The sequence below is a fragment of the Vipera ursinii genome (assembly GCF_947247035.1).
Source record: "Vipera ursinii genome assembly, chromosome: 2".
In the NCBI taxonomy this organism is placed as follows: domain Eukaryota; kingdom Metazoa; phylum Chordata; class Lepidosauria; order Squamata; family Viperidae; genus Vipera; species Vipera ursinii.
Window position 1 is genome coordinate 2,020,193 of NC_139513.1, and position 26,385 is coordinate 2,046,577.

The following is a 26,385-nucleotide window of genomic DNA, read 5'->3' on the forward strand; positions in this document are numbered from 1 at the left end:
TCACAAACAGCTGGGGCTCACCAACGTTTACCGACAATTCATTCCCTCATTTACTGAAATTGCTTTACCCCTCATGGATTTGTTAAAAACTGGCAAAGATGGGGGAAAGCTGTGACTGGGCCAGCCGCTGACATGGACTATGAACTGTCAAACTGCTTTTGAGAATCTGAAAAGACTATTTGCAGTTGAGCCAGTCCTAAAGCACCCCTCCCCGGGAAAACCTCCTGGACTGTCACAACCAGTTACGGACTCTTCCCAGCCATGGGGAGAAATTGCTATGGATTTTACAGTCGAGTTACCTGAAAGCAGAGGAAATATGGTGATTTGAACTGTGATTGATCTTTTTTCAAAGAAAGCTCATTTCATGGCCTACAAAGGAGTCCTGTCAGCCCAGAGACTAAGATGTTTCTTAAGCACATTTACACACTACATGTGCCAAAATGGATAATCTGACAGAGGGGTGCAATTTATGGCCAGGTTTTGGAGGGGTTTCCTCAAGTTAATTGGCTTGTTGCAGGGACTGCTGTCAGCTTTTCACCCCTCTATGAATGGGGTGGCTGAAAAAGCAAACTCAATAGTGGAGCAATACCGATGCTATGTGGACTATCAACAAACGAACTGAACCAACCTCCTCCCTTTTGCATAGGTGGCTTACAATAACTGTTCACAGCAGCATCGGTTATGCCTTTTAAAATTGCCACAGGAAAATAACTCAACCCAATACCCTCTGCTTCCCGAACTCTTGACCAGTGGCTGAAGGGGTGGGAGGTGGTTTGGGACAAAACAAACTCACTCTGAAAAAGGCTTCCAAGGCATACAAAAAACAAGCGGATAAAAAGAGGGCTCCCCAAAGGTCATTCCAAGTTGGAGAGAAAGCTTACTTATCCACAAAATATTTACAACTTAAGTTGCCTAGTAAGAAGTTGGGACTGAAGTATCTAGGTCCTTTCCCCATCATAAGGATCATAAACCCAGTTACGGTCAGTTAAAGCTTCCCAGACTGTTAGGGGAAGTCCACCCTGTGTTCCACTGTAGCCAACTGGAAAATGTTCAGGGTTCTACCTTACAACCTCCCCCTAAGAAGGCACCTGGCCCTCTGGTGGTAGCTGGACAGACCCATTATGAAGTGAACTGTATTCTTGACTCTAGACTTTTCAAGGGAAAATTACAGTACTTAGTGCAGTGGAAAGGATATCCATTGTCTGAAGCCATTTGGGTAAAATCATGATGTAAAAGCTGACAGGCTTGTTAGTAAATTCTATGATAAGCACCCTAATAAACTGAGAGGCAACCCCTAACCCAGGGGTGTCAAACTGCCGGCCCATGGGCCAGATGCGTCACGACAAAACCACGCCCATCCCATTGCTGACAATGGTGAAAAAGCTGCGATACATCGCGCTACGTCACATGATGTCGTTTGACACCCCTGCCCTAACCTATGATTTTGTTTGATTTGCAGGATTTATCCTTTTTGTAAAGGGGGGCTGGATGTCAGTGCTGTAAACATTGGATGTTCCCGCTCTTACAACTAATGAAAATTGCAGCCATTTCTGCTTTGCTTTTAATATGCTTTTCTTCTATTTAGAAATCAAGTGTAGAAGAGTGGTTGGGATGAATGCTTGTGCTCAGCTAGCCATAATAATAATGCTGCTCAGTGGGAACTCAAGGACGAGCTGATAATATTTTGGCGGGCTGAGGATCTGGAGAGAAAGCCCGCGTTTCAGGCTAATTGGAGAGTGTGATTTATGACTGCTCATTAGGGGTGGGAATTGCAATTTGTTACTTTGTATCCGGGGGAAGGGAATTTAGTTTTGGGTTCAACTATGTAGTGCCAATAATAAAATGTTTTTTAAGGAAGAATTCTTGCCTTGAAATTCTTTGATGGGTTTCATCTATCAGAACCATGACAAATTCATTATATTGCATGGTCACTCTCCACCAGAGTTCCTGCAACTTCAACCCATCTATCCTTTCATCTCTATTAATGAGAATTAAACCATTATGGTTGACTCTCTGGTTTTGGGGAGACAAAGTTTGTCTGCTAAGAATATCAGGAATCTGATTGATCTTCTACTAGGTGCAGAGTTTGTCTTCCACTTGATATGAGGGTCGTTACTATTGTGGTGGGCTTCCTATATACCTTAGTTAACGTGACTAGCAAAAAGTCCAGATATTTCCTGTTTGTGTGCCCTGTAGCATATACACCTATGGCAATGGCAATTCGTTTTATATTTATCCAAATGCATTCAAGGTTTTCATCCTATTTTTGTTGCATTTCTGTAGTGACTTTTTAGATATAGTGCAACTCCACTCTCTCTTTTATTAGATCTGTTTATTTTGAAGAGTTTGAATTTCTCTAGCTGTACATTCCAGCCATGGGCTTTATTCCACCAAGTTTCGGTAATGGGAATAATGTTACAATTGCTCTCATGTACTAGGATATCAAATTCACCATTTGTTGATCAGACTTTGAGCATTAAATGTATAGGCTTCGGAGTCCTATTTGACTAACCCTGTGTTTGTTTTCTACATTTTGTGTCTGTTTCCCTTCTTTCTTTCCATTTGATTGCCGAGATCTGAGTTTCAAATTAGCTTCTAAAACGTAATCTCCTTCCCCCTTGTTTTATTTTAAAGCCCTTCAGATAAAGCAAGGTTGGTTTCCAAAGATGACCTTTCCTGTGAGGTGTAGCTCATCTCTGGCCAGAAGCTCCTCATGTAGGTATTGTTGACCATGCTCCAAGAATCCAAAGTTCTTTTGACAGCACCATACCCCAAGCCAGGGGTTTACTTCAAAGGTTTTGCATTCTCTCGTTGGATGCCTACCTTTCATTGGGAGTATGGAAGAGAACACCACCTGTGCCCCCATCTCTTTGGCTTTCATGCCTAGTTGCTCATAATTTCCATATTGTTTCCAGGGACTGTGTTGTATCATTCAACCCCACATGAAAGAGGAGAAAGGAATAATAATTTGTAGACCTAATTATTTTAATAAGCCCATTACTGTCATCTTTTTAATTGCTCCTGGAAAACACCCTAATCACTCACTTGTTCATTCTACAAGTTGTTGGTTCGATTCCTCTGAGCATGAATCGCCTATCGCCAACACTTGCCTTTTTTTTCTAGAAGTCTGATTTTTTTTCTGCAATTGGTACCCTTCCTGTTGTCCAATCTCCAGGTGCCTGAATGCTGACTTGCAAGGGGAATGTATGAAATTGGTCTAGCCCCTTGCCCAAGCAGGAGACTGTATCATTTCAATTGCTTGTTAAAAACCTCGTGATGGAGCACCCACAACCTCTGAGGCAAGCCGTTCCATTGATAGTTCTGTCAGGAAATTTCTTATTTCTAGGTTAGCTCTCTCTTAGATAAGTTTCTATTTGTTGCTTCTTGTCTTGTCTTCAGGTGCTTTAGAAAATAGATTGACTCCCTCTTTTTTGTGGCAGGCCCGTGTTAGAGACTACTAGAGAGAGGCTATTTTGTCCTATTCTAAGGAGACAAACTGCCCACATTGGTAGTGCCTGCTACAAAAGGTCACCCATCTTCATCCATTCATTCCTCCGGCAATATAGTGTCCCTCTTCTCATGGTTTTGGATTGTCACTGGATGGTGCAGTCTTTCTCCTGATCTTACAGAGGCAGCACAGGCCGGCCACCCCTGAAATCTAAGTAATACAACTGGAGTTTAAGGCCATAATGGATTTCTTGCCTAAGAATTGTTCTTCCACCCCATACCCTAAGTGCCCCTTAAAGTATATCCTTTTCAGATTCCTTGCTCCAAAGCACACACCTTTCTTTAGGTACAGGAACCACCCCACTCCTTCTGTTTGAACATGGATCTCTCTCCTCCTTTTTCCATTTATAGAATGCTAGAGCATCTTTGAAAGTCTACCATATCTCCTTCTGTTGTTGTGCCTTCAACATATTCTTCAACAGAATTTCCTATCGTTCTCTTGTTCATGACCCTGGATCTGATCCACTCTTCAGAAGAACAGTGTGAAAACTCTGGTTCTTTTCTGTTCTTCCTTCCCTTAATATCAAGAACTCAGGGATATGATCGCTTTCCCTCAGGATCCATCCATCTTCACTTCTAGCTTTCTCCCTATTGGAAAGCATTAGGTTGAGAGCAGATCCCCTTATCCCTTCTCTGAAGTTGTCAACAAGAAAGGAGGAATTTTCCAATTCTCAACAGAATTAGAATTCCAGTAGTTGTCAGAGTAGCTGAAATTGTAATTACGATGTGCTTCTGGTAAACTTTGGTCACCTGACACCAAAAGTCCTTATACATATATTCCGCCTTCCAGACGGTTTGAGAATTACAATCAGTTCCATTTCATTGATTTTTCCCCACTCTTAACACAATTCATGCTTTGATCAAAGAACCTGTGCGCAGCCATATTCCTTCAATGTAGCGTTACTTTTGCTGACATTATTCCCTTTGAATAAGTTGCTGTCTTCCAAAGCTATATGTCTTGTCATTCCACCAAGTTTTAGTGATGCCAGTGACAAACTTATTTGCCCTTCTGTATTAGAATATTAAGTTCACCCTGCTTGTTTCCCATACAGGTAGTTCTTAACTTATACTCATTTGTTTAGCAATGGTTTAAAATTTAAAGTTACAAGGGCACTGAAAACAGTGATTTACAACTGGTCCTCATACTTAAGAGTCATCAGCATCTCCATAGTCACATAATCAAGATTTGGGCACTTGGCAACCAGCATGTATTCATGATACAGTATCCTAGGGTTATGAGTTCACCAGCTTCCACAAGCCAAGTCAATGGGCGAAGCCAGATTCACTTAAAAACCACATTTCACTCAACAACTGCAGTGTCTAGCTTAACTGTAGCAAAAAAGTGTTATAAAATTGAGCACAACTCATTTAACAACTTCCTTGCTTGGCAACGGAAATTCTGATCCTAATTGTGATCATAAATTGAGGACTGCTTGAATTCTATATGTTGGTGTCAAAGCATCTGAGACTGTGACATCGTAAAACATAAACTAAAGCACAGTATTCTTTTCGGTGCAACAGTGTTGGAACATTAATATGACACAAGTCCATTCATCTTATGTAAAACTGCCTACTCCTATTGTTACAAATCTTCCCCCAGTAAATTATTTCTTGTGGCTGTTGGTTTCAGGTCTTGGCAAAAATCTGGCTTTAAGGCAGCAAGGAGTTATGACTCAGAGTATGTTTTTTTAGTTCATACCAAGAAGACAAGATATGCATAAAAAGAACCAGGTAGGCCTAGTCTAGGGAAGCTTCCTGCTTCACTGGGGCTCTGCCTGGAGTCCACCCATTTATAGGGTTTTTCTTCTGTCTGAACCCTTCATATGAAGCAAGGCTGCTGCTCTTGCTGAAAATCCATTCATTCATATGGCTTCCCCCCCATGTGGATCCTTTTATGGGAAGCAAGTTCACTGCTCCTCTTGAAGGCCTTCCCACATTCCATGCATTGATAGGGCTTCTCTCCTGTATGGATGTTTTTATGGGAAATGAGATGGCTGCTTTGTCGGAAGCTTTTTCCGCATTCCGCACACTTGAATGGTTTTTCCCCTGTGTGGATTCTCTTATGGCAGGAAAGCTGGCTGTTCCTTCTAAAGCTCTTTCCACATTTCATACACTTATATGGTCTCTCACCCAAGTGGATCTTTTTATGGGAAGTAAGTTCACTACTTTCCCCGAAACTCTTCCCACAATCTACACATTTATATGGATTCTCACCCAAGTGAGTCCTTTTGTGGGAAGTAAGCTGAGAACTCCAACAGAAGTTTTTTCCACACTCCATACATATGTATGGTCTCTCCCTTGGGTGGATTTTCCTATGGGAAGTGAGCTCACTGCTGCTCCTGAAGGCCTTTCCACATTCCAAACATTTGTGCAATTCTTCCAATGTGTGGATCCTTTTATGGGAAGAAAGCTCACGGCTGCCTCTGAAGCTCTTCCCACACTCTATGCATTTATATGGCTTCTCTCCTGTGTGGATCATTTTATGGGAAGTGAGCTGATAGCTCCAGAAAAAGTTCTTCCCACATTCCATACATTTGTAGGGTTTCTCTCCAGAGTGGAGTCTTTTATGGTAAGCAAGCTGGCTGTTCCTCCTGAAGGTCCTCCCACATTCTATGCATTTATACGGTTTTTCTCCCGTATGGACCCTCCTGTGGGAGGTCAGTTCACTGCTTCCCCTGAAACCCCTCCCACACTCCATGCATTTATAAGGCTTCTCCCCGGTATGGATCCTTCTGTGGGAAGTCAGTTCACTGCTCCTCCTGAAGCTCTTCCCACACTCAGGGCATTTATAGGGTTTCTCCCCTGTATGGATCATTTTGTGGGAAGTAAGCTGATAGCTCCACAGGAAGTTCTTTCCACACTCCATGCATTTGTATGGTTTTTCTCCCGCATGGAGTCTTTTATGATAAGCAAGCTGACTGTTCCTCCTGAAGCTCCTCCCACACTCAGAGCACTTATAAAGTTTTTCCCCCGTGTGGATCCTTTTATGGCAAGTCAGGTCATTGCTCCAGCTGAAGCTTTTCCCACACTCCAGGCATTTATAGGGTTTCTCCCCCGTGTGGATCCTCCTATGGGAAGTAACCTGGCTGCTACTCCTGAAGTTCTTCCCACACTCTCTACATTTGTAGGGCTTCTCCCCCATGTTGATTCTATCACGCAATGAAAGAATGAAAGTCCAACTGTAACTTTTTTCATCTTCCCTGTCCTGATCCTCCTCTTCTTTAGCATGGGTTTGATCACATTCCTTTAAATCTAAATTTTCTCCAAATGTTTTCACACTTTCCCCAAAACACTTTGTCCTTTTTCCTTTAGGGATGTGCGGCCCTGCTCCGTCTTGAATTTCATCACGCTGAAAAGTGGAATACTTTCTGCTCCCATCCTTTGACTGGTTTCTCTCGCGACTTTTTAGTTCTGTTTGGTCTCTTCCTTCTTTGCGTCTGAGAGCTTCTAGTATTTGCCTATAGCCCACATTCTCTTGCCCAACAGCATCTTCAGAGAAAAAGAAAATAAGTGTTTAAACTGAAAGAAAGAAATCACCAAAACATATGACATGATTGAGGATCCCAACCCCCCCAAATACTGCAAAAACCTCTGTAGTATTTTTATAGGCTATTCTGACCCACATGAAACAATCTGACTTAAAGCTTATCAAATTTAGAGAACTGATGCAAATTCCTGACAATTTTACAATATTGTATAAAATTGCATGTAATGGAAATTTATATTTTAAGGGTAGTAAAAACAATTTTAAAAGCCATTCATTCTAGACCAACGGTTCCCAAGACAATATTCCAGGGGTTACGAAAACTTGGGTTTTCAAAATTATAGTTTATACGCATAATTCGTTGCCGTTATTTCAAACTTTTGTAAGGGGTGTGGGAATATATCAGAAGCATTCTAGGGGTGCAGGCTATAGAAAAGGTTGGGAGCCACTGTTGTAGACTGATACTGCAAACTGGATTAATATATTTGCCTCTTGCTATCCATGATTTTCTCTTTATTCTGCACTACATACATTTCCCCATACATTCAAGTTCTTGGTTTCAAATAGAAAAAAAAACTCTAAAACCCTAACTCAATGTATGTTTGCAATACAAACAAAGCACTGGTCACTATGGGGTATCAAACTGGATTTTACTTTCATTACAAAAAACACTTTCCTACGAAAACTAAAACTCTCAACTCAGCCATAAAACACCAAAAAGGCCAAGGAATGTTTTATAGCCAAGAAAAGATCCTGAGAGGCAACTAGAGCTCTGCACAGCAGAAAATAGTAACTCCCTAGGAAGAAAGTATCCACTTGAATCTATTTAAAACACTATGTCTTTATAACCCAGTCCTATAACCTCATAGTTACATCTGACTTCACTAGGCATAAAATTTGCTATATCCAACTTTCTCTGTCCAATCACAAGGATTAATTTGAATTATTCAACAAAGGGACACTGTAGCCCCCACTGTAGGCCGTTTCTGCTTCCAGCACTGTCCCTCAACCACTCTGTGCCAGTGTAAGGTGTCTTGGAACCCAGTAGAGAATTTTGTAGAATGGACCTTCTCCCTCTCTCAGATATAAAGTGTGGTTGGGTTTATGCCAAAGATCTGGTTTTATGTGACCACAAAATGCCTTTTCTATATGCCTGTGCCCTTACCCAGAGAGACCACATTCCTCAAGTTCTCCCTCATGACTTCCCCATGGAGGGCTTTTTGACGGGGATCCAACTGAATCCACTCTTCCTTGGAGAAACACACAGCCACCTCCTCAAAGGATACAAGACCCTGGAAAAGGGAAAGAAAAAAAATAAACTTTTCTCCGTTAGTAGTACAGGAAGCCTTTGCAACTCATACCCTTTGTTCAACAAATTCCCCAAAGATTTTGTACAAATTATCATCTAAGAGAAAAGAATATATGTAGCTCAGTGTTGAACTGAGCTTGGTGGTTTGCTAGCAGACATTTTATTACCTGACTAGACAACATCATCAACACAAGTGAGTCTGAAGTTTTCTGTTTTTTTCTCTCTGCCAGTGTTGGATGGAGGAGTGGGGTGGTTTTGTCTTTGATAGTTCCTGGATTAGAATATTGTTTTCTGATTTTTTTTGTCTGGTATGATTTATTAATCCAAATTATACATCTTTACTATTAAAGTGAATCTGGGCAGTTTACAGATAACAAACTATGCAATCCATACAAAAAAGACAAGATTAAAGAGTTAAAAAGATGGAGGGAAAATCCTCCAGCCACTCTCCACGGTGGTGTACTACTCTTGGATCCTTGTGCCAGTTGCCAAGAGCATGACTTGAAAGGGATCTCCTAACCAATTCTGCCACATTCCATTTCAGGCTGCTTAAAGAGCAGTAACGGTGTTGAGTCCCACAAGGAAAGAGAACTCCAAGTGAACCCTTAAATGTTTTTCTCCTACCTGAACTGCAGGTTCAGCCACTCTTTCAGTTCCACCAGGAAAAGGTGACAATCCTAAAAACAACATGGGCATAACTTAATTTCCTGCATGGGATCTACATAGAGCTAAACCAGACTTTTAAAATATTACATGAACGACTCAGACGATACAAGACCAACAAGACATTTCTTGAGACTGTCAAGTCCCTTGGAGAGGCTCCCTTTACCTCCTGAAGTGTCCCAAATTGGATCTTCTTGGGGGATCCCCCTGAAAGGCAGCTCTTGAGAGGCATCTGGCAGATCCTTCCTCCCTTTAGGATGTCTGGGGATGGCCTCCAGAAAGGGCTTTTGCACCTGAAATACCAGGAGGATTGAAAAAAGAAATAAGGTTTCAGATAAAATCTCCCAACTTTGCAGAACCATTGACTCTTGGTGAAGATGGAACAATGGACCAAGTGCCCCAAATACATGTTCTGGAGAAAAAAATGGAGAAAATCTTCAATTCAAAGATACCAGTACTCTTGATTAATGCATAGCTTCGGAGGATGTCCCCTCACCTGCAGCTCTTTCTGCTGTTTCTTCTCCGCCTGGCTCAGCAGGAAGCCTTCAGCCAGGGCCACTGCCTGAGCGCTGGTCTCTGCTCCACACTCCTGCACCCAGCTGGCTATCTCTGTAGGCAGCACGACCAGCAGCTGCTCCAGGATCACCAGGTCCAGCATCTGAGCCTTGGTCTTCTTCTCCGGCTGCAGCCAATCCCAGCAGAGCTTGTGGAGGCGGCTGCACATCTCCCGCGGGCTCTTGCCCCACAGGTCCAAGGGCAGGAGGCCCACCTTCTCCCTAGTGGTTTCCCGCAAAGCGTCCCGCAGCTCCTCCACCTTCTCCCAGAGGGCCTCCTTTAGGGAAGAGTTCTGCAGGGCACTCCTCAGGGCGTCCACCTGGTCCAGCATCTCCTCCGCCCGCTTCAGCGTGTCTGACCAGAAGGCCAGGGCCTGCGTCTCCAGGGCCGCTGCCTTCTCCCATAGGAGATGCACCTCCTTCACTGGCGCTTCCTGCCCAACCCTCCGCAGGGCCACCTCACCTTGCCCCAAGGGCACCTGCCGGAGGGTCTGGCGCAAGGCTTCGGCTTCTCTCCGGGCCGCCTCAGCCTCCTCCAGCGGGCCAGCCCACAGGCCCTTCTCCAGGCAGGCCACCTCCCAGCAGTCTGTCTTCCGCAGCAGCGCCTCCGCCTTCTCCAGCAGCGGCTGCAGCTCCTCCAGCGGCGCCTCCCGCAGGCCAGTCCTCAGCCCCTCCAGCTCCCTCCGCATCGCCTCCGCGCTCTCGGCCCAACCTTCCTCCTCCAGCACTTCCCGCAGGGCCAGCAGCTGCCGGACCCGGGCGCGCCCTTCCTTCCGCACGGCCCGGCCCAGGTCCCGCAGGCTCTCCCACAGCCGGTCGTCCAGGAACGCCGCCAGGGCCGCCTCCAGCTTCCGCGCCGCCCACACCGGCCGCCCCCGGCCTTTGGCGGCCTCCAGCTCGGTCACCACGCTCAGTAGCGCCTCCCGCAGAGCCGCCACCTTCCCCACCGAAGTCGTCCTGGCTGCGGCAGCTGGCTCGGAAGGCATCGGCGGCAGGCCTGGCGGCTCTTTGTCCTCGCTCGCCGGCGGCGGCGCCGCCTCCTCCTCCTCCTCCTCCTCCTTCGCCCGGGCTGGCGGCGCCGCAGATCCCTCGCCGCCCGCGGCAGACGCGGCCGCTCTCTCCGCAACGCCGCCGGGCTTCCTCCGCCGAGCCCGCCGGGCCGCCTCGCGCTCGCCGCGCGCCTGGAACCAGCGGAGCAGCGCCATCTCCAGCCTCAAGAAGCCTTGGAGCCGTTGCTGCTCCGCCTCCGAGAGCGCCGCGTCCCGGGCCAGCAGGGCCTCCCTGCCCCGCCGGGCCTCGCTCAGCTGCGCCCGGAACCGCTGAAGGTTGGGCTGGCCCAGGTTGACCTCCCAGCGCCAGCGCGCCCGCACCGGCTCCGACACCCGCTGCGCCAGCAGTGCCTCCACCTCCGCCAGCCGCTCCGTGGAAACCTCTACTGCTGCTGCCGCCACCCCCGGAACCGCCATCGCCGCCGCCGCCGCCGTTGCGCACGCCCACTCCCAACTCCGGCCACGGGAGCCCACCCGGCTACCCCGCTGGCGACGAAGGCGGGGGGGCGGAGCAGCTTTTAAGTACCGCCCCTCCGCCGACGCCGGCGCGCTGCTTTCCGCTTCCAACCCCTCCCACACAACCGCTTTCTGGGACTTCAACTCCCAGAATTCCACCGTCAGCCATTCAACGTCTTCTCGCTCCGCCTCCCGATTCTTCGGAAAAACGCCGACATGCAAATAAGCGGCTTCTCGCGGTCCTCGGCGCCGCGATCCTCTTCCCGCAATGAAGGCTTACGCGGGAATCTTCCACCCCTCTTGGTGGTGAGAAAAAAAAATCAAGATGACGGCTCGAACGGAGACATTTTGGCTTTCCTGATCTCAGCCCAGCCTGAGAAACAGACTTGACAAAAGTAATAATTTGAAATTATTATTCAGACTTTCCTTCTTCCGCGCTCCTGGGTGCCTAGGGAAAATTTTACCTCACGAAAGAGTTCAATATTATTCTGATAGCCCTTCTCGGGATTCCGTTTGAGGTAATCTCTATTATATTGCTGAGATAACCTGTGGTAAAATCTAGCAGATAAACCTCTCGGCGGTTAAAAAAGTCAAGATGACGACTTAAATATAAATAAAATTAAATAAATAAATAGCACCTTTTTAGAATTTGGTCCACCCTCGGAATAAAAACTCCTTTCTCCAGATGGTTCCTCCCTTTTTTTTTCTGAGGGCCTGGATCAATTTTCAGGCCAATTTTACCTCACCAAAGAATTCAGTATTATTCTTCCTCCCCTCCTCGGGCCTCCGTTTGAGCTATTGCTGAGGCAACCAGAGGTGAAGAAAGCAGCAGGCAACCTTTACAGAGACGAGATATGGCATTATACATACAGTACATATGCCACATATGAGGTAACTTTAAATGGTATTCAAATTAAAATATTTTAGGGAAATGGGTGGGTTTGAAATAGGATAAATAAATAAATAAAGAGAGAGAGAAAGAGAAAGTAAGAGAGAGGAGAAAAGAGAGCGGGAGAGAAAGAAAGACAAAAAAGAAAAAAAAGAAGAAAGAAAAAAGAGACAGAGGGAGAAAAAAGGAAGAGGGAGAAAGAGAGACAGAGACCAAAGAAAGAAAGAGAAAGAGACAGAAACAGAAAAAAAGAAAGGGAAAGAGGAAGAGAAAGCAGGAGAAAAAGAGAAAGAGAGAGAAAGGAAAAAGAAAAAGCGAGAAAGGGAGAGGGAGAGAAAGAAAGAAACAGAGAAAGAAAGACAAAGAAAAAGAGAGAGAGAAAAGAAAGAGAGGGAGAAAGAGAAAGAAACAGACCAGAGAAAGAAAGAAAGAAAGAAAGAAAGAAAGAAAGAAAGAAAGAAAGAAAAAGAAAGAAGAAAGAAAGAAAGAAAGACAATTGGTTCCAGCTGGACGGAAAGTTCATTCAGTCCCATCCATAATCTGTTTCTTCTTTTTTGCACTCGTGTTGTTTTTATCTGAGGGCATCTTGTGTTAGCTAAGGGTTCTTCTTAAAAATCATTAAAACCCATTCTGAAAACTCACAGCCAGCAGCAGCACAAGTGACATTGAACAAGTGCGGGCTGGACCAGCGCCTGAAGCCTCCTTCATCATCTGCCCAGCACAGGAGTTGGCCTCACCTGCAACTCCCTTTTGAGTTGCATGAAATGCAACCTGCCATCATCGCACAATTTGCACTAAACCTAGTTCTCCATCACATGGTGTGAGTGTTTTTCTCACTCGCTCGCTTAGTTCAGGTTTTAGCATGTTTTAGCGGCCTGTTTCTGGAGGGTGGAGGAAGCAAAGGGGGCCCAGCAGAAAGGCTCGGCAGAAGGGCTGGTCCCACCAGACTGCACTGCAGGGCTGTTGCAGGCCATCCCACCTCTCTGCTCAGCCGGGCCCGCTCTGCAGAGCTATCTACCCCCCTCCCCCACCCATCCCTTTCCTTATCAGGGGTCTCCTTCCCCCCTTGGCTTCCAGAACAACAGCAGCAGCAGCATCAAGGGAACCCCAGCAGAGCCCATGGATGCTGCCCCCAAAACGTCTTCCCCCAAGAGAAGGGAGACCCTGATGCTTCCAGCCCCAGAGGTGGAATCGGTTAGCCTCACCTGGGGAGGAGGGGGGAGAAGTGGTTTTTCCTGACCTTGGGAGTTAGGAGCCCTAGAAAAACAAAAAGGACCAATGGGAATTCCCTCTTCTGTGACATCATCAGTCTCCGGGCAGATTCTCTCTTGATTTCACCTGTTACAGAAGATAGTTCCCAGCTGAGAAAAAAGCAGAGAAAGCGGAAGGGGCAGATATATTTCAGTCTTGGGGGACTGCAGCTAAAAGAGGCATCCCCTGCGAGCCCCAGAGGGGACGATCCCTTTCTTTGCTGTCTTCACCATTCCCAGCCAGGCTCTCTTTCACTGGGTGCTTGTCGGGGTGGACTAGATGTCCTTTCAAGCTTTTCCTAAGGCCCCTGGTGAACTCCACACTGGGGCTGCTGAGACCCAGGGCTTCTGCTGGATTCTAGCTCAGTTTGGGTGTGGAAAATACCCCTGGGGGGCACCGAGGTTGCTGGAGGAGATTATAAAGGACCCCCCCCTTTCCAAAGAAACATCCAGGAGGAGCACTTAGATGAAGCCTGCAGGGGGTGCAGGGGATGTTGGGTGGGGAGGTGGAGCCCACAGCCATGAAGGACGTGGGAGTCCCTAGGTATGCTCCAATCAGCAGTCCTGGGGTCCGGATCCCCCGCAATCCCAGAGGGGGATGGTCCTGGCTGGAAAAATCAGGGTAACCATCTTGGGCATATCTGGGCCAATCAGGGTTCTCTTCTGAGGCCCAGCAAGCAAAGGGCCGGGGATCTGGGGCAGATGGGAATCAGCTTCTGGGGGCAGGAGGTAGGGGGCGTTGGGGGGGGTGTCAACTTAGACTTTGTAGGTTATTAACCTGGTTTGGGTGCATGAAACAGTTATATTGTCTCACTTATCCGCAATGGGCCTCATTCAAAGGTTATCTGAGTCATTAAAATGGGTACAAACTAGGGTGTGTCCCCCCCTTAAGCAGGTTACGAAGGAATCGGGGGCTGGTCCAGTTCATATGAGCAAATGGGAGGGGGGGCAGTTTTATTTTCTTTTTTTCTTATGTCATAGTGTATACTTCAATTCAGAGCGAGGCTAAGAGATTTTCCTCCCATAGACGTCAATAAAATAGTGAAGGAAGGAAGGAAGGAAGGAAGGAAGGAAGGAAGGAAGGAAGGAAGGAAGGAATTGTTTTAGAGTTGGGGAGATCCTGGAAAAGATAAAGAAGAAAAGATCTTGCAGAAATGAGACACACGAGGTCATAGTGGAATCCAGAAGGATTTGCAGGAGAGAGAAAAAATATATATTTGTTTACTTATTTATTGAACTTTGCACCAAAGTTCAAAGGCGCCACTCCTCTTCCTCTCCTCCTTCTTCAAAGTCCCGCTTTCACTTCCATAATTGTTCACAGGGAACACGACACTTTGTGTGATTCTGAGCTTTGTGGGTAGAGACACAGCCCAGCATGTGAGCGTCTTCTCCAAAGCCTTCATGGCTGCTGTGCCGGGGAGAGGGGGGCCCTCTGTGGGGTGTTTCTGGACTACTGCTCCCTTTCCTGCTGAGCAATCAAGGCACCCATGCAGAATTCAAAAGTTATGGCACGCAATCCTGAGCTGTGATCATTAGGGTGCCTCCTTGAAAAGAACAAGGGACCCTGAACAACGGAAAAACAGAAGATTTTATAGGTGTGGAGGGCCACAAGGTGGGAAATCCTGGCCATTTGATGGGCTGGCAACTGATTGGTCCCTTCATAGGGGAGTGAGCAGGGAAGCCCCTCCCTGTGGAGACAGAACCTTCAGACAATTGGGGGCGTGTCCCGGGGGGAGGGTGGAACCTTGGGGCTTCTGGGCTGCTCACTGTTGCCCCCCCTCTCAGGACTGCACTGGAATGGGTCTCTTCAATGGTATGGGGTCTGCCTGTCAGTGCTGCTAACATTGGATGTTTTTGCATTGACAACAGATGGAAATGTAGCCATTTTTTCCCTTTCGCTTTTAGAGTTAGATGATGCTGGGAGGGGGGATGTGAATGATAGTCCAGCTAGACATAATAACACTAAACGTAGCGTGAGAATCAAGGTTATTGAGCTCAGAGCTGATGAAGAATTGGTGGGCTGGAGAGGAAGCCCGTGCTTCCAGTTAATTGGGGAATGTGCTTTATGACCGTTAATTAGAGGAGGGAATTGTGCTTCGATGCTAGGTGCCCAGGGGAGGGGAATTCAGTTTTTGGCTTCAATTATGTAAGTGCTGATGTTATGCTGCTCAAATAAAAGATCCTTTAAGGTAAACAATGCCTCAAAGTTCTTTTGAAGTTTCATCTGTCTGAACCATGACACTGCCACTTGAGCAGGGGTTGGAGTGGAAGACCTCCATGGTCCCTTCCAACTCTGTTATCCCATAGATGCCGTGTTCAGGAGGCATCTGAACTTTCTTGGGTGGTTTTTTTTTTGAAGATGTCTTGCTTCTCCTCCAAGTAGCTCCTTCAGTTCTTCTTGGAGGAGAAGTGAAACATCTTCAAAGAAAAACTAGAAAGTCCAGTTGTCTTGTGAAAAAGCAGCTTTACGACAACCATGTCCTGGATGACCAAGAATCTCCATAGACATTCCAACTCTGTTATTCAGTGGTAGGGCAGGGGGCTTTCTCTGGGGCAGGAAGTGTCAATTGGGGTCTGATGGGATTAGGAGAGGGGAGGACCCAGGGTTGACCCTGTTCATGCCCAAAAGACACGGTGGTAGGGAATGGAGAGCACAGTTTCCATTTTGGTAGGTCTGATTTTCTCCACCCTACACATGGCTGCAAAGGTGAACCAGCCTCTCAGCCCCGTGGTCTCCTTGGTGGAAACAGTGATTTTGATGTGGTAGGGTTGAATTCTGCTATTTCTACATTCCATATTTGAGAATTTACCTACTCATTAAAATTTATTTTTACAGTAATGGCAAAATCGATACTTGCAGCGACGTCACAGGGATTGGCGGACATGCAGAGTGGCAAAATATTTACGTCACTCAACACCCACGTTCACAAGTGAGGTCTCAGAAGTTGCTAACTCACATTCACAACAAATGTACAGAATGTTCACTACTGCGAATAACTAGAATTGACTAAAATTAACTTGTTTTGGGGGCCCATGGTTTTGACACTTGGCCATATTGTATATGAAGCGGAAACCCCTCCAGCATGGAGTTGTGAGAACGGATCAGTTCTATTTCGAAGAATATTGCAAAATAGAACTGAAAATGCCCATTTTGCATATGTAATTTTTTATTACACAAAATGTTTATGACTGGAAAAACTACAAAACAAAAACGGCTAATCAGAATGATTAGGAGCAACTGCAGCTGTACTGCCTTTTAACATGAACTTCAATTGGGAGAGGAAGACTTGAACCCAGGATCACCCAGTGAATTCCACCATGGAGAATTCCAGCATGGAAAAAGGGAAGAATATCCCTGATCTCCAACTCTGGAGATAGATTCCCACCCTGGTGGCCTGGTCTCTCCCTTAGCTCATCTGGGGGACTCCGCGTGCGGCGCTAAGTCCCCAAGATGAGAAGCTCGACAGAATGCCAACCCTTGCATGAGGCTATCGTGTCAGGATCCACATACTGTGCTGTCCCCAAAAAGGGAACAGCACCGGCCTCTTTTGCTCACAAGTGGAAGATGGCGGCTTGGTCTGGAGAGGAAAAGTACTTGCTTTGTGTTTGCACTTCCTAGTAGTGCTTGTGACTCTTGCAGAGTGAGACGGTTATAGGGAAGGTTGAACCGCCCAGCTTTGCAATTTCCTTTCCCCTCAACTGGAGGCTTTGTTGATCTCCAGGATGTCATTGCTGCTAACATTGGATGTTCTTGCTTTGACAACAGATGGAAATGCAGCCATTTTGTTATTTTGCTTTTAGGCTGGAGAGCTGAGGAGAAAGCTCACGCTAATTGGGGAATGTGATTTATGACTGTTAATTGGAGGAGGGAATTGTGCTTTGCTACTTTGTGCCCAGGAGAGGGTAATTCAGTTTTTGGCTTTAACTATGTAGTGCAGAATAAGGGACGCAGTGGCTCAGTGGGTTAGGACGCTGAGCCTGTCGATCAGAAGGTCGGCAGTTTGGTGGGTCGAATCCTGAGTGCCGCATAGCTGAGTAAGCGCTGCCAACCTAGCAGTTCGAAAGCACGTAAAAAATGCAAGTAGAAAAATAGGGACCACTACGGTGGGAAGGTAACAGCGCTCCGTGTGCCTTTGGCGTCTAGTCATGCCAGCCACATGACCACAGAGACGTCCTTGGACAAGTGCTGGCTCTTCGGCTTTGAAACGGAGATGAGCACCGGCCCTAGAGTCGAAAATGACTAGCACGCATGTGCAGGAGAACCTTTACCTTTACATGTAGTGCAGATACTTTGTTTCTCGAATAAAAGATTCTTTAAGGTAAATAATGCCCCAAAGTTCTTTTGAAGAGTTTCATCTGTTGGAACCATGACACAGGACAGAGGTATGACTGCTATCATCTGACCCAAGTACAGGCGGACCTTGACTTACGGCCACACTTAGGACCAGAATTTTTGTTACTAAACAAGACAGTCGTTAAGTGCCCAATTGTACAACCTCTTGTGTTGTCAACATGCCTTGCACATTTTGTGACTTCCTTTGGTCGTTTCGCATTATTTTTTTAAGTCAGCATTTCTGGCCTTTCTAGCGTTTATAATTGCATTGGAACCAATTGTGAGTGTTGCACACCACCCTGAATGATACAGATACACAGTACATGTGAGAAAGGAAGGGAATTAGAACATATGAGAGTTCTTGATCAGCATGAATCTTATGTTTACAGCTGAGTTGACAGAACCACGCTCAGCACTGCTGTCAGCCAGGCGTGCCAGGACTGCAAGCACAGAAGTAAGGCCCAAGTGATCAATCAGTCAGAATAGAGCTGGAAGGGACCTTTGAGGTCCTCTAGTCCAACCCCCTGCTCTAACTGGCAAGAGATTTTTAAAAAGGAGAAATTGTCAAACCAAAGCCTAATGGAGCACTAATAACTGTCACTTGATCTGAGAAATTGTGACATACTGATCTCCGTGTGCGAGTTTTTGGCAGGGAAGCAGGACTGGGACTCCGTCAGATGCCACCTCAACACTCCAGGACATGAAGGGTCCTCGCTCCTTCCCATGGGTGTCTGGATGCCTCCATGGCTGCCGCTTGTTACAGAACCTCTTTGTCCACTGCGAGGACTGAGGCGGTGTTGGTCCACCATGGAGCTTTTGGTGTCTCACCAGGTTCCTCTTCTGGCTGAAGGTCTTCCCGCACTCAGCGCAAGAGAAGGGCTTTTCTGCTGTGTGCCTCCTTTGGTGCTGCAGAAGGTGCTGCTTGTCATAAAAGCTCTTTCCACACTCGGAGCAGCCGTGGGGTTTCTCCCCCACGTGTATCCTCCGGTGGGAGGTGAGGTTGGAGCTGCGGTGGAAGCTCTTCCCGCACTCAGGACAGCAAAAGGGCCTCTTGCCTGTGTGGATCCCCTCATGAGAGGTCAGCTGCGAGCGCCGAATGAAGGCCTTGCCGCAAGTCAGGCACTTGTGGGGTTTGTCCTTTGAGTGTATCAGCTGGTGGAGGTTGAAGCCTGACTTGTCGCAGAAGCCCTTGCTGCAGATGGGGCAGAGGAAAGGCTTCCCACCTGTATGCTTCCTCCAGTGGCAGGTCAGGTTGGTGCTCCGGTTGAAGCACTTCCCGCACTCGGGGCAGTGGAAGGGCTTCTCCCCTGTGTGGATCCTCCGGTGAGATGCAAGGTAGGCCAGCTGACGGAAGCTCTTCCCACACTCCCGGCATTGGTGTGGTCTCTCACCCGTGTGGATACTCCGGTGGGACAACAGGTGTGAGCTCTGACGGAAGCTCTTCCCACACTCTGGGCACCGGTGCTGCTTCTGCTCTGTTTGACTTGGCCAGAGTTCTGCTCGGTGGGGGACACTTTTCCTACTATTTCTTTGCTGCACTGGTGCTTTCTGAGGACTGCCTCCCAGGGAGAGCAGTTCCTTTGGCTTCTCGTTTGGGCTTCCCCTCGGCTCCTTGGCTCCTTCCTGCCTTCTCCACGACACCTTCATCCCAGGATGGCTGGGGATCACCGGTGACATCCTGCACCTGCCGACGTTGTTGTTGTTGCTGCCCACTTCCCCTCCATCTCCTGCTGGCAGATTGAAAGTGAAAGTGGTAATAGAAATAGATATAGATATAGAAATAATAGAAATAGAAACCCAGTCAGAAGGCAAACCTAATAGATCTCAGATCAGCTGTTAATGCCATGCTTCTCTGGCCCTGCTTCCACATTCCTCCCTCTATCTGCACCACCCCTGTCCTCGAGCCCAACATTTCTGTTCCTAAGCAAGGCAGTTGTTAAGTGAGTTGAGCTTTGCTCCATTTTATGACCTTTCTTGCCACAATTAAGTGAATCACTGCAGTTGTGAAGTTAGTAACACGGTTATTGAGTGAATCAGGCTTCCCCATGGACTTTGCTTGTCAGACGGTCACAAAAAGGGCATCACATGACCGTGAGACACTAACTGTCAGAAATACATGCCAGTTGTCCAGCGTCCAAATTTTGATCATGTGACCATGGGGATGCTGCAACGGTTGTGTGAAAAACGGTCATAAGCCCTCTTTTTTCCGTTGTAACTTTGAATGGTCACTAAATGAATGGTTGTAAATCAAGGGTTATGTATCCATATACAAGAGGGGCTCAGTTTGGAAGTTGGAAATGGGCAGTGTTAAAATATTTAACTTAATAGCTGGAACAGTAAAGTGGATAAAGGGCCAGGACACACAGTTGTAGTTGATTAGTTGGAGAGTATGGGCTCCTGCCTGAGGAAATTTGTGCTATGATTGGTTGCTGTGTGAGAAGGGGGAGTTTCCCTTTTTCCCACCTTTTTTTTTCCTCCTGTGTGCTCTGTCTGCTGTTCTGTGATTTACCTCATGATGTAGGGATGCACCTATCTTGTCTGCTGTAAATGTAGATATTAAATATGTTTATTGTTACATGTTTTGTGCCAGCCATGGCAGTTCCCCAAATAGGTCATCAGATGGAGCAAAGAGGCTTCTTTGCTCCCCTGCAGCAGCCCCATTGGTGAGAGAGTTTTATGGCTAGGGAGGGGCCGAGACCCCCCATAAATACCTCTGCTCAGGGGCTGCTTCTTTGTTCTAGCTCTGCTTCTCTTTCTATCTATCTTCTATCTTACAAGCATGGATGCTTCCATGCCATATAGCTCTTTTTATATAACCTGTCGATGAATAAAGCTTCATAATGACTGCATCTCTGCATTCTGCCTATTTCGCTTGGAAGCACCTTAACGTTCCATCGATCTCTTGTGAAAGCTGCTTCACAAGTTGGTAGCAGAGAGGATGGTTAAAGGGAACGCTTCCAAAGCCTGCAGCTAATGCCTAGATTTGAAACTGAAATGGATGGCCGGAAATCGCAGATTGTGACCAGGAGTCTTCAATCAAGATTAACAGCTCTAGCCCCTGAAGCAAGCCCCGCTCCAGGTGAGAGCACAGATGGCTTCCTTCTGCACGCCACAGAGGGAAGCTTGGAAGTTTTACAGTCCACCCAAGACTGTCAAGATGCAGCAGAAGCGCTCCGGGCCCATCGCAAGCAACGCGTGGATCAAATGTCTACACCAGAATGCAAGGAACTGCTTCTAAAACTCCTTGAAGTACAGGAGACCCCACAAGCCTCTCCACGGAGGACATCAGTGCAGAAGGACTGTGGATGCCGGGTAAGCCCCCCCTCAGCCACCACGAGGCCCCTCAATATGGCGCCTGCCACCCTGAGTAACCCCGGGACCCCAGGGCTTTCGGCGCGAAATCCCCTGCCTAACCGCGACCTCCAGCTTCCTGGGGCAACAGGAAACAAGATGGCTCCGCCCAGGGAGACCGCATGGCCCGGCACAGGAAGCAAGATGGCAGCCCCCTGTGCGCCCACATTTTCTAACAAAGAAAGGCCTCAACTTAGTCTGGAGGCCCAGCAACCCCTCGCATACGGCCGAAGCAACATGCAAACTCCTGGGCTCTCTCCAGCAGAAACCCTCATGACCTATGATGGCAATAAGACTGCTCATTACCCCCCAAGGCCCCCGACCCTCTCTCCGGGGCCCCCAGCCTTCCTTTCGCCCCCGCCCAGGCGCTCTCCTTACTTGGCCTTCGGGGGGGGGGGGTTGGCCCCCTCCTCCAGCATCGGCTTTAGCCATCCCCAAGGTTTTCAGGAACAACGATGGGCTTCTCAAGGCAATCCAGGGCCGGGGAGGCTGCAGGAAGTTTTTCCAGAGCATTTTCAAAACCAAGTGCCGGCCGGCAATCTTGGGCTCCGCCCACCCCCTGATCACATGTTTTCCGGACATGCCCAGTACGGGCTTTTTAACCCAGAAGGGGGGCCATCTGAAAATCAGAGAAATATACCACCAACGCCCACTAGAGGGGTACCTTTACCATTTTTCTCAATGCCAACCTCCCAAATGCTCCAAGAATGGGATAATACGTTTCTAATTGCCACCCCGTTGAATCCCAACTTTGAAAAATTGAAAATTGGGGGTGAGAACTATCACAGTTGGAATAGAAATTTGCAGGTATGTCTATTGAAGGATGGGATTCTTGAAATGGCCCTGAACCCACCACCTTTCCCGTGGAGCTCACGAGAAGAGTGGCTTCATAGACAGACTTTTTCCACTCTGATGGAGTCCATCGATGATAATATGTTCCCTAGCATTCCAGATGGACTCACAGCTTGCGCAGCCTTGCGCCTATTATACAATTTATTCAACAGCAAGAGCATGGGTTCTCTCACCAGACTCACAACTGAGTTTTACAACACAAGACTCAGGTTTGGGGCCAGCATGGCAGAACATCTTGGAAAATTAAAATCCCTCAGGGCGCAACTAATGTCCAAAAATTACCGAATACCTGAAGAGAACTTGGTCGCAGTTATTGTGGCTTCCCTGGACAAAAGTTGGAACAATTTTATTATTTCCCTGGAAGGGGGCAGGGATGGACCCATGCCTCTGTCCTACCTCGAGGGCAGACTCATTGACGAAGATAGCAGACGTAGACATACAGGAGAATACAACAGAGTCACCAGCCAGCCAGCCAACACACGACACCGCAACTCAGAGCGGGTTAATGCTCTACTCAAGTGTTTCACCTGTGGCTCTGAGGGGCACCTCAAGAAGGACTGCCCCCATTTTCAACAAGGCCCCAAGCGTGGTCCCAATCAAGGTAGGGGCAAGGGACAAGGAAGGGGCCGTGGCGGGGCCAAAAGTACTAACAATCTTGTGTCTACCTGTGCCCCCACCACAAGAGCTGATAGCTCCACTGACTTATGGTTGCTGGACTCTGGAGCTTCATCTCACATTACTAATGTGAGTCAAGGTTTTAAAAGGGTAAAGAAAATGAAATCATCTGTCAAGGTGGCCAACGGTGATAAAGCTTTGGTTATTGGGGAGGGCACGGTTTCTCTACCCGGGCTTGGAAAAGTTGAAGGTGTCTTGCACGCGCCCTCTATTGCCAACAACCTGTTGAGCATTATCAAGTTATGTGACGATGACGGGGTGGAAGTTTTATTTCGCAAAGGGGGAGGTCATGTCACCCGGGACCAGAGGGTCATTGGAAATATAGCCATCATAGATGATTTGCCATATTTCTCCCCCTTAGAAGGGGCCTCACAGACAACCCCAAGGCTGCTTAACGACCGCAAGGGTGAAGCGGTTGCATCCAAGCCCCCACAGCAAGGCAGTGTGGATAAGAAATCCCAACCTCAGCTGTCAACTGAAGCACCGCTCAAGGCAACCAAAGCCAAGAGGGTGTCAGTCGGGAAGCCACTCCACGATAAGTGTGCCCATATTTTGCACCGAAGATTAGGTCATGCAAGCTTCCCTGTAGTTAAAAAGATGGGAGAGTTTGCTGAGGGAGTCCAGCTCAAAGATTGTGAGGTATTCCTGGACTGTGCAATCTGTAAGAAGTCAAAGAGGAAAGCTGCGCCTATCCCAAAAACATCACTGCGTAAGACCCAATTCCCATATCAACTAGTTCATGTTGATTTGGTCGGGCCTTTCACACCATCTCTAGGGAAAAGTCAGTATTTTCTCACTGCAGTTGATGATTTTTCACGGTACGGCCATGTGTATATCCTCACAGAAAAATCTGGAGCCTTTGACGCCATAAAATCACTCTACAACCTTGTAGAGACCCAGTATAAAACCAAGATTGCACAACTGCAGAGCGACCGCGGGGCTGAGTTCATGTCCCGAAAATTCCAGGACTGGGTAAAGCGTAAGGGCATCCGCCATTTTCTTACCGCGCCTTTCACCCCCGCTCAGAATGGTGTGGCAGAGAAAAGAAATGGAGTCCTACAAACTATGATGCGTAGTCTGATTGCAGACGCAGGGGTCGCAGAATCATACTGGGCAGAAGCGGTAAAATACGCCAATTATACCTTAAACCGCACTTGGAGCAGTGTTGTGAACCAGACCCCATATTTCCTAGTTCATGGTAGGAAACCAAATCTTGGACATTTACGTGTTTTTGGGTCCTATGCATGGGTTCACATCCCCAAGCAGCTGCGGAAGAAGGGGAGATCTGTCTCCCAGAGACTGAGGTTCTTGGGCTACGCTCCTGGCTCCAAGGCCTACCGTTTCCTGGGAGAAGGGGGCAAGATTGTGACTTCCCAATCTGCCTCCTTCGAAGAGGACTCCAATTGGGCCCAGATACACTCCAATGATCTGAGCCCATATATCAACCGTCCCAGCAAGGGCACACCGACTACAACATCACCTGAGACGTCCACATACCCTGCCACCGACGAAAGTGTGGAACAAGACGAAGATGTCATCCCACCTGGTTCAGATGGGGAGGATGAGCCGTCCAGTCCCCCAGCAACGCCTCAGAAACCCGCGGAAGAAAAAGGCGGTGAGTGGCAGAAGGTAAGGAGGTCAAAGCGGTCCAACAAAGGCATCCCGCCAAAGAGAATTGACATTGGGCACATTGCGTCTGTTAACAGCGTTGTAGTCACCCCAAAATCCTTCTCTGACATCCAGGAGCTGCCCATCGAAGAACAGGAGAAATGGCAGCTCGTGATGGAGAAGGAAATGCAGAGCTTAAAACAACTCAAGGTCTTCACCCCCCAGCAACCTCCAAAGGAGAGGAAAGTCATTGGCACAAGGTGGGTTTACAAGGCAAAACCACTTGCCAATGGCCTCTACCTGTATAAGGCCCGTTTGGTAGCTCAGGGATTCGCCCAACGCTATATGGAAGACTATGGCGAGACATACTCTCCAACTGTCCGGGCAGAGAGCGTCAAGACCGCCCTCGTGACTGCAGCTGCTCTGGGGGAGGAAGTCTTCCAATTCGACATCCAGACGGCTTACCTCCACGCCAAATTGGACCGGCAGATCTACGTGAAGGCCCCTCCTGGCTACCAGCAAGAAGGGGAAAATACATGGTTACTTCACAAAGGGTTATATGGTCTCAAACAGTCAGGGAAACTATGGTATGACTGCCTTAGAAAAAGTTTAGAACGAGTTGGTTTCACTGCATCCCGTGCAGATAAATGTGTTTTCACACGCAACTCAAAGGGTACCACAGAAAGGGTGTTAGTTTATGTGGATGACCTACTATATGTAGGACCTGACAAGGAAGGGTGTGATGAATTTGCCAAGGCCCTGGAAGAAAAGTTCACTTTGAAATCTTTGGGGCGGGTTGATAAGTACTTGGGTGTGCATATTTTGGCCACTAAGGGGGGGTTCGCTCTATCTCAAAAAGAAAAAAATAGAGGAGTTATTGGCCAAATGCAAAATGGCAGAATCTAATCCTACGCACAGCCCAATGCAAAGCGACTTTTACAACCATACTCACAAGGACGGTCCTGAGTTCACAGATAATACGCTTTACAGATCTGTGATTGGCTCCTTGCTATATATCAGCAATTGGAGCAGGCCTGACATAGCTTTAGCTGTAAATCTATTGTCCAGGCATGTGGAACACCCAAAGGAATTCCACTGGACTGCTGTTAAGAGGGTACTTAGGTACCTCAGGGGCACGACCGATGCCCTCCTTGTGCTGGAACCAGAGAAGGGGGAGACGGCCCAGCTCTCTGCTTACTCAGACGCAGACTGGGCTGGCGACACCAAAAGTAGGCGGAGCACTTCTGGTATACTCATATTGCTAAATGGCTGCCCAATACATTGGCATGTTAGGCAGCAAAAATTTGTTTCTTGCTCCACGGCCGAGGCTGAATATGCCAGCCTGTCAGACACGGCCAATGATTTGACTTGGTTCAATGAGCTGATAACGAGCATCTGGGCAGCTCCTCCTCTGCCCATCCAAATTCTAGAGGACAACACAGCCGCCATTGCAATCTCGGAAGCTTATGCAGTAGGCTCTAGATCTCGCCACATAGACATACGCTATAAAAATGTTAGACAGCTTGCCAAAGAGGGTTTTATACGTGTAGAGCACTGTAACACAGTTGACCAGATAGCTGATCTGTTCACCAAACCTCTTCCCATTGACCGGCACAACCTTCTGTGTAAGCGTTTGTGTTTGGCCTTCTGAATGTTTTTATACATGTCTATGACACCTGCTTGCCCCTCACACACATTCACTGGTCCCTGTCATTGGCTGGCAAGAAGGGGAATTGTTACATGTTTTGTGCCAGCCATGGCAGTTCCCCAAATAGGTCATCAGATGGAGCAAAGAGGCTTCTTTGCTCCCCTGCAGCAGCCCCATTGGTGAGAGAGTTTTATGGCTATGGAGGGGCCGAGACCCCCCATAAATACCTCTGCTCAGGGGCTGCTTCTTTGTTCTAGCTCTGCTTCTCTTTCTATCTATCTTCTATCTTACAAGCATGGATGCTTCCATGCCATATAGCTCTTTTTATATAACCTGTCGATGAATAAAGCTTCATAATGACTGCATCTCTGCATTCTGCCTATTTCGCTTGGAAGCACCTTAACGTTCCATCGATCTCTTGTGAAAGCTGCTTCACATTTATTTCTATAAAACTACCAATTTGTGTCAGTGTCTCTGACTTCATTTGGACATCAAATGGGGTGCCATTCCCTGACAGGCAGATTATGCCATCAGCCCTTTTCTTGCCTCTGGTGTAGATTCATTCATTCATTCATTCATCCTGTCTGTCTCTCAGCCATCTTGTCTAGAGGTGAGTTTTGAATCAAAACAGTTTAAAATCTTTTTCCCCTGGAGAGCAGAGGTGGGCCATCCGCAGCCTGAATGCACCCTCTCCCCTGCCCTCCCCTCTCTGAGTCCCTGCAGACTTTTTCACATTTGAGGGATGAGAATCCGGACC

General features: G+C 47.5%; 1 protein-coding gene across 2 annotated transcripts; it reads right to left on the reverse strand.

Moving 5' to 3' along the window:
* Positions 1-1,971: 1,971 nt before the first annotated feature.
* Positions 1,972-11,626, reverse strand: LOC310634114 (uncharacterized protein). 2 transcript variants are annotated; one of them, XM_083352181.1, is made up of 5 exons: positions 9,460-11,626; positions 9,130-9,256; positions 8,925-8,977; positions 8,157-8,283; positions 1,972-6,996 (listed from the first exon to the last, which is right to left on the reverse strand). In XM_083352181.1, the coding sequence occupies exons 1-5, from the start codon at positions 10,981-10,983 to the stop codon at positions 5,366-5,368; spliced, it is 3,462 nt and encodes a 1,153-aa protein (XP_083208307.1). In that variant the 5' UTR covers positions 10,984-11,626; the 3' UTR covers positions 1,972-5,365. The 2 variants fall into 2 exon arrangements, with proteins under 2 accessions (XP_083208307.1, XP_083208308.1); XM_083352182.1 differs by lacking the exon at positions 1,972-6,996 and adding an exon at positions 8,468-8,571 and having other exon boundaries at positions 8,173-8,283.
* Between the last annotated feature and the right edge of the window lie 14,759 nt (positions 11,627-26,385).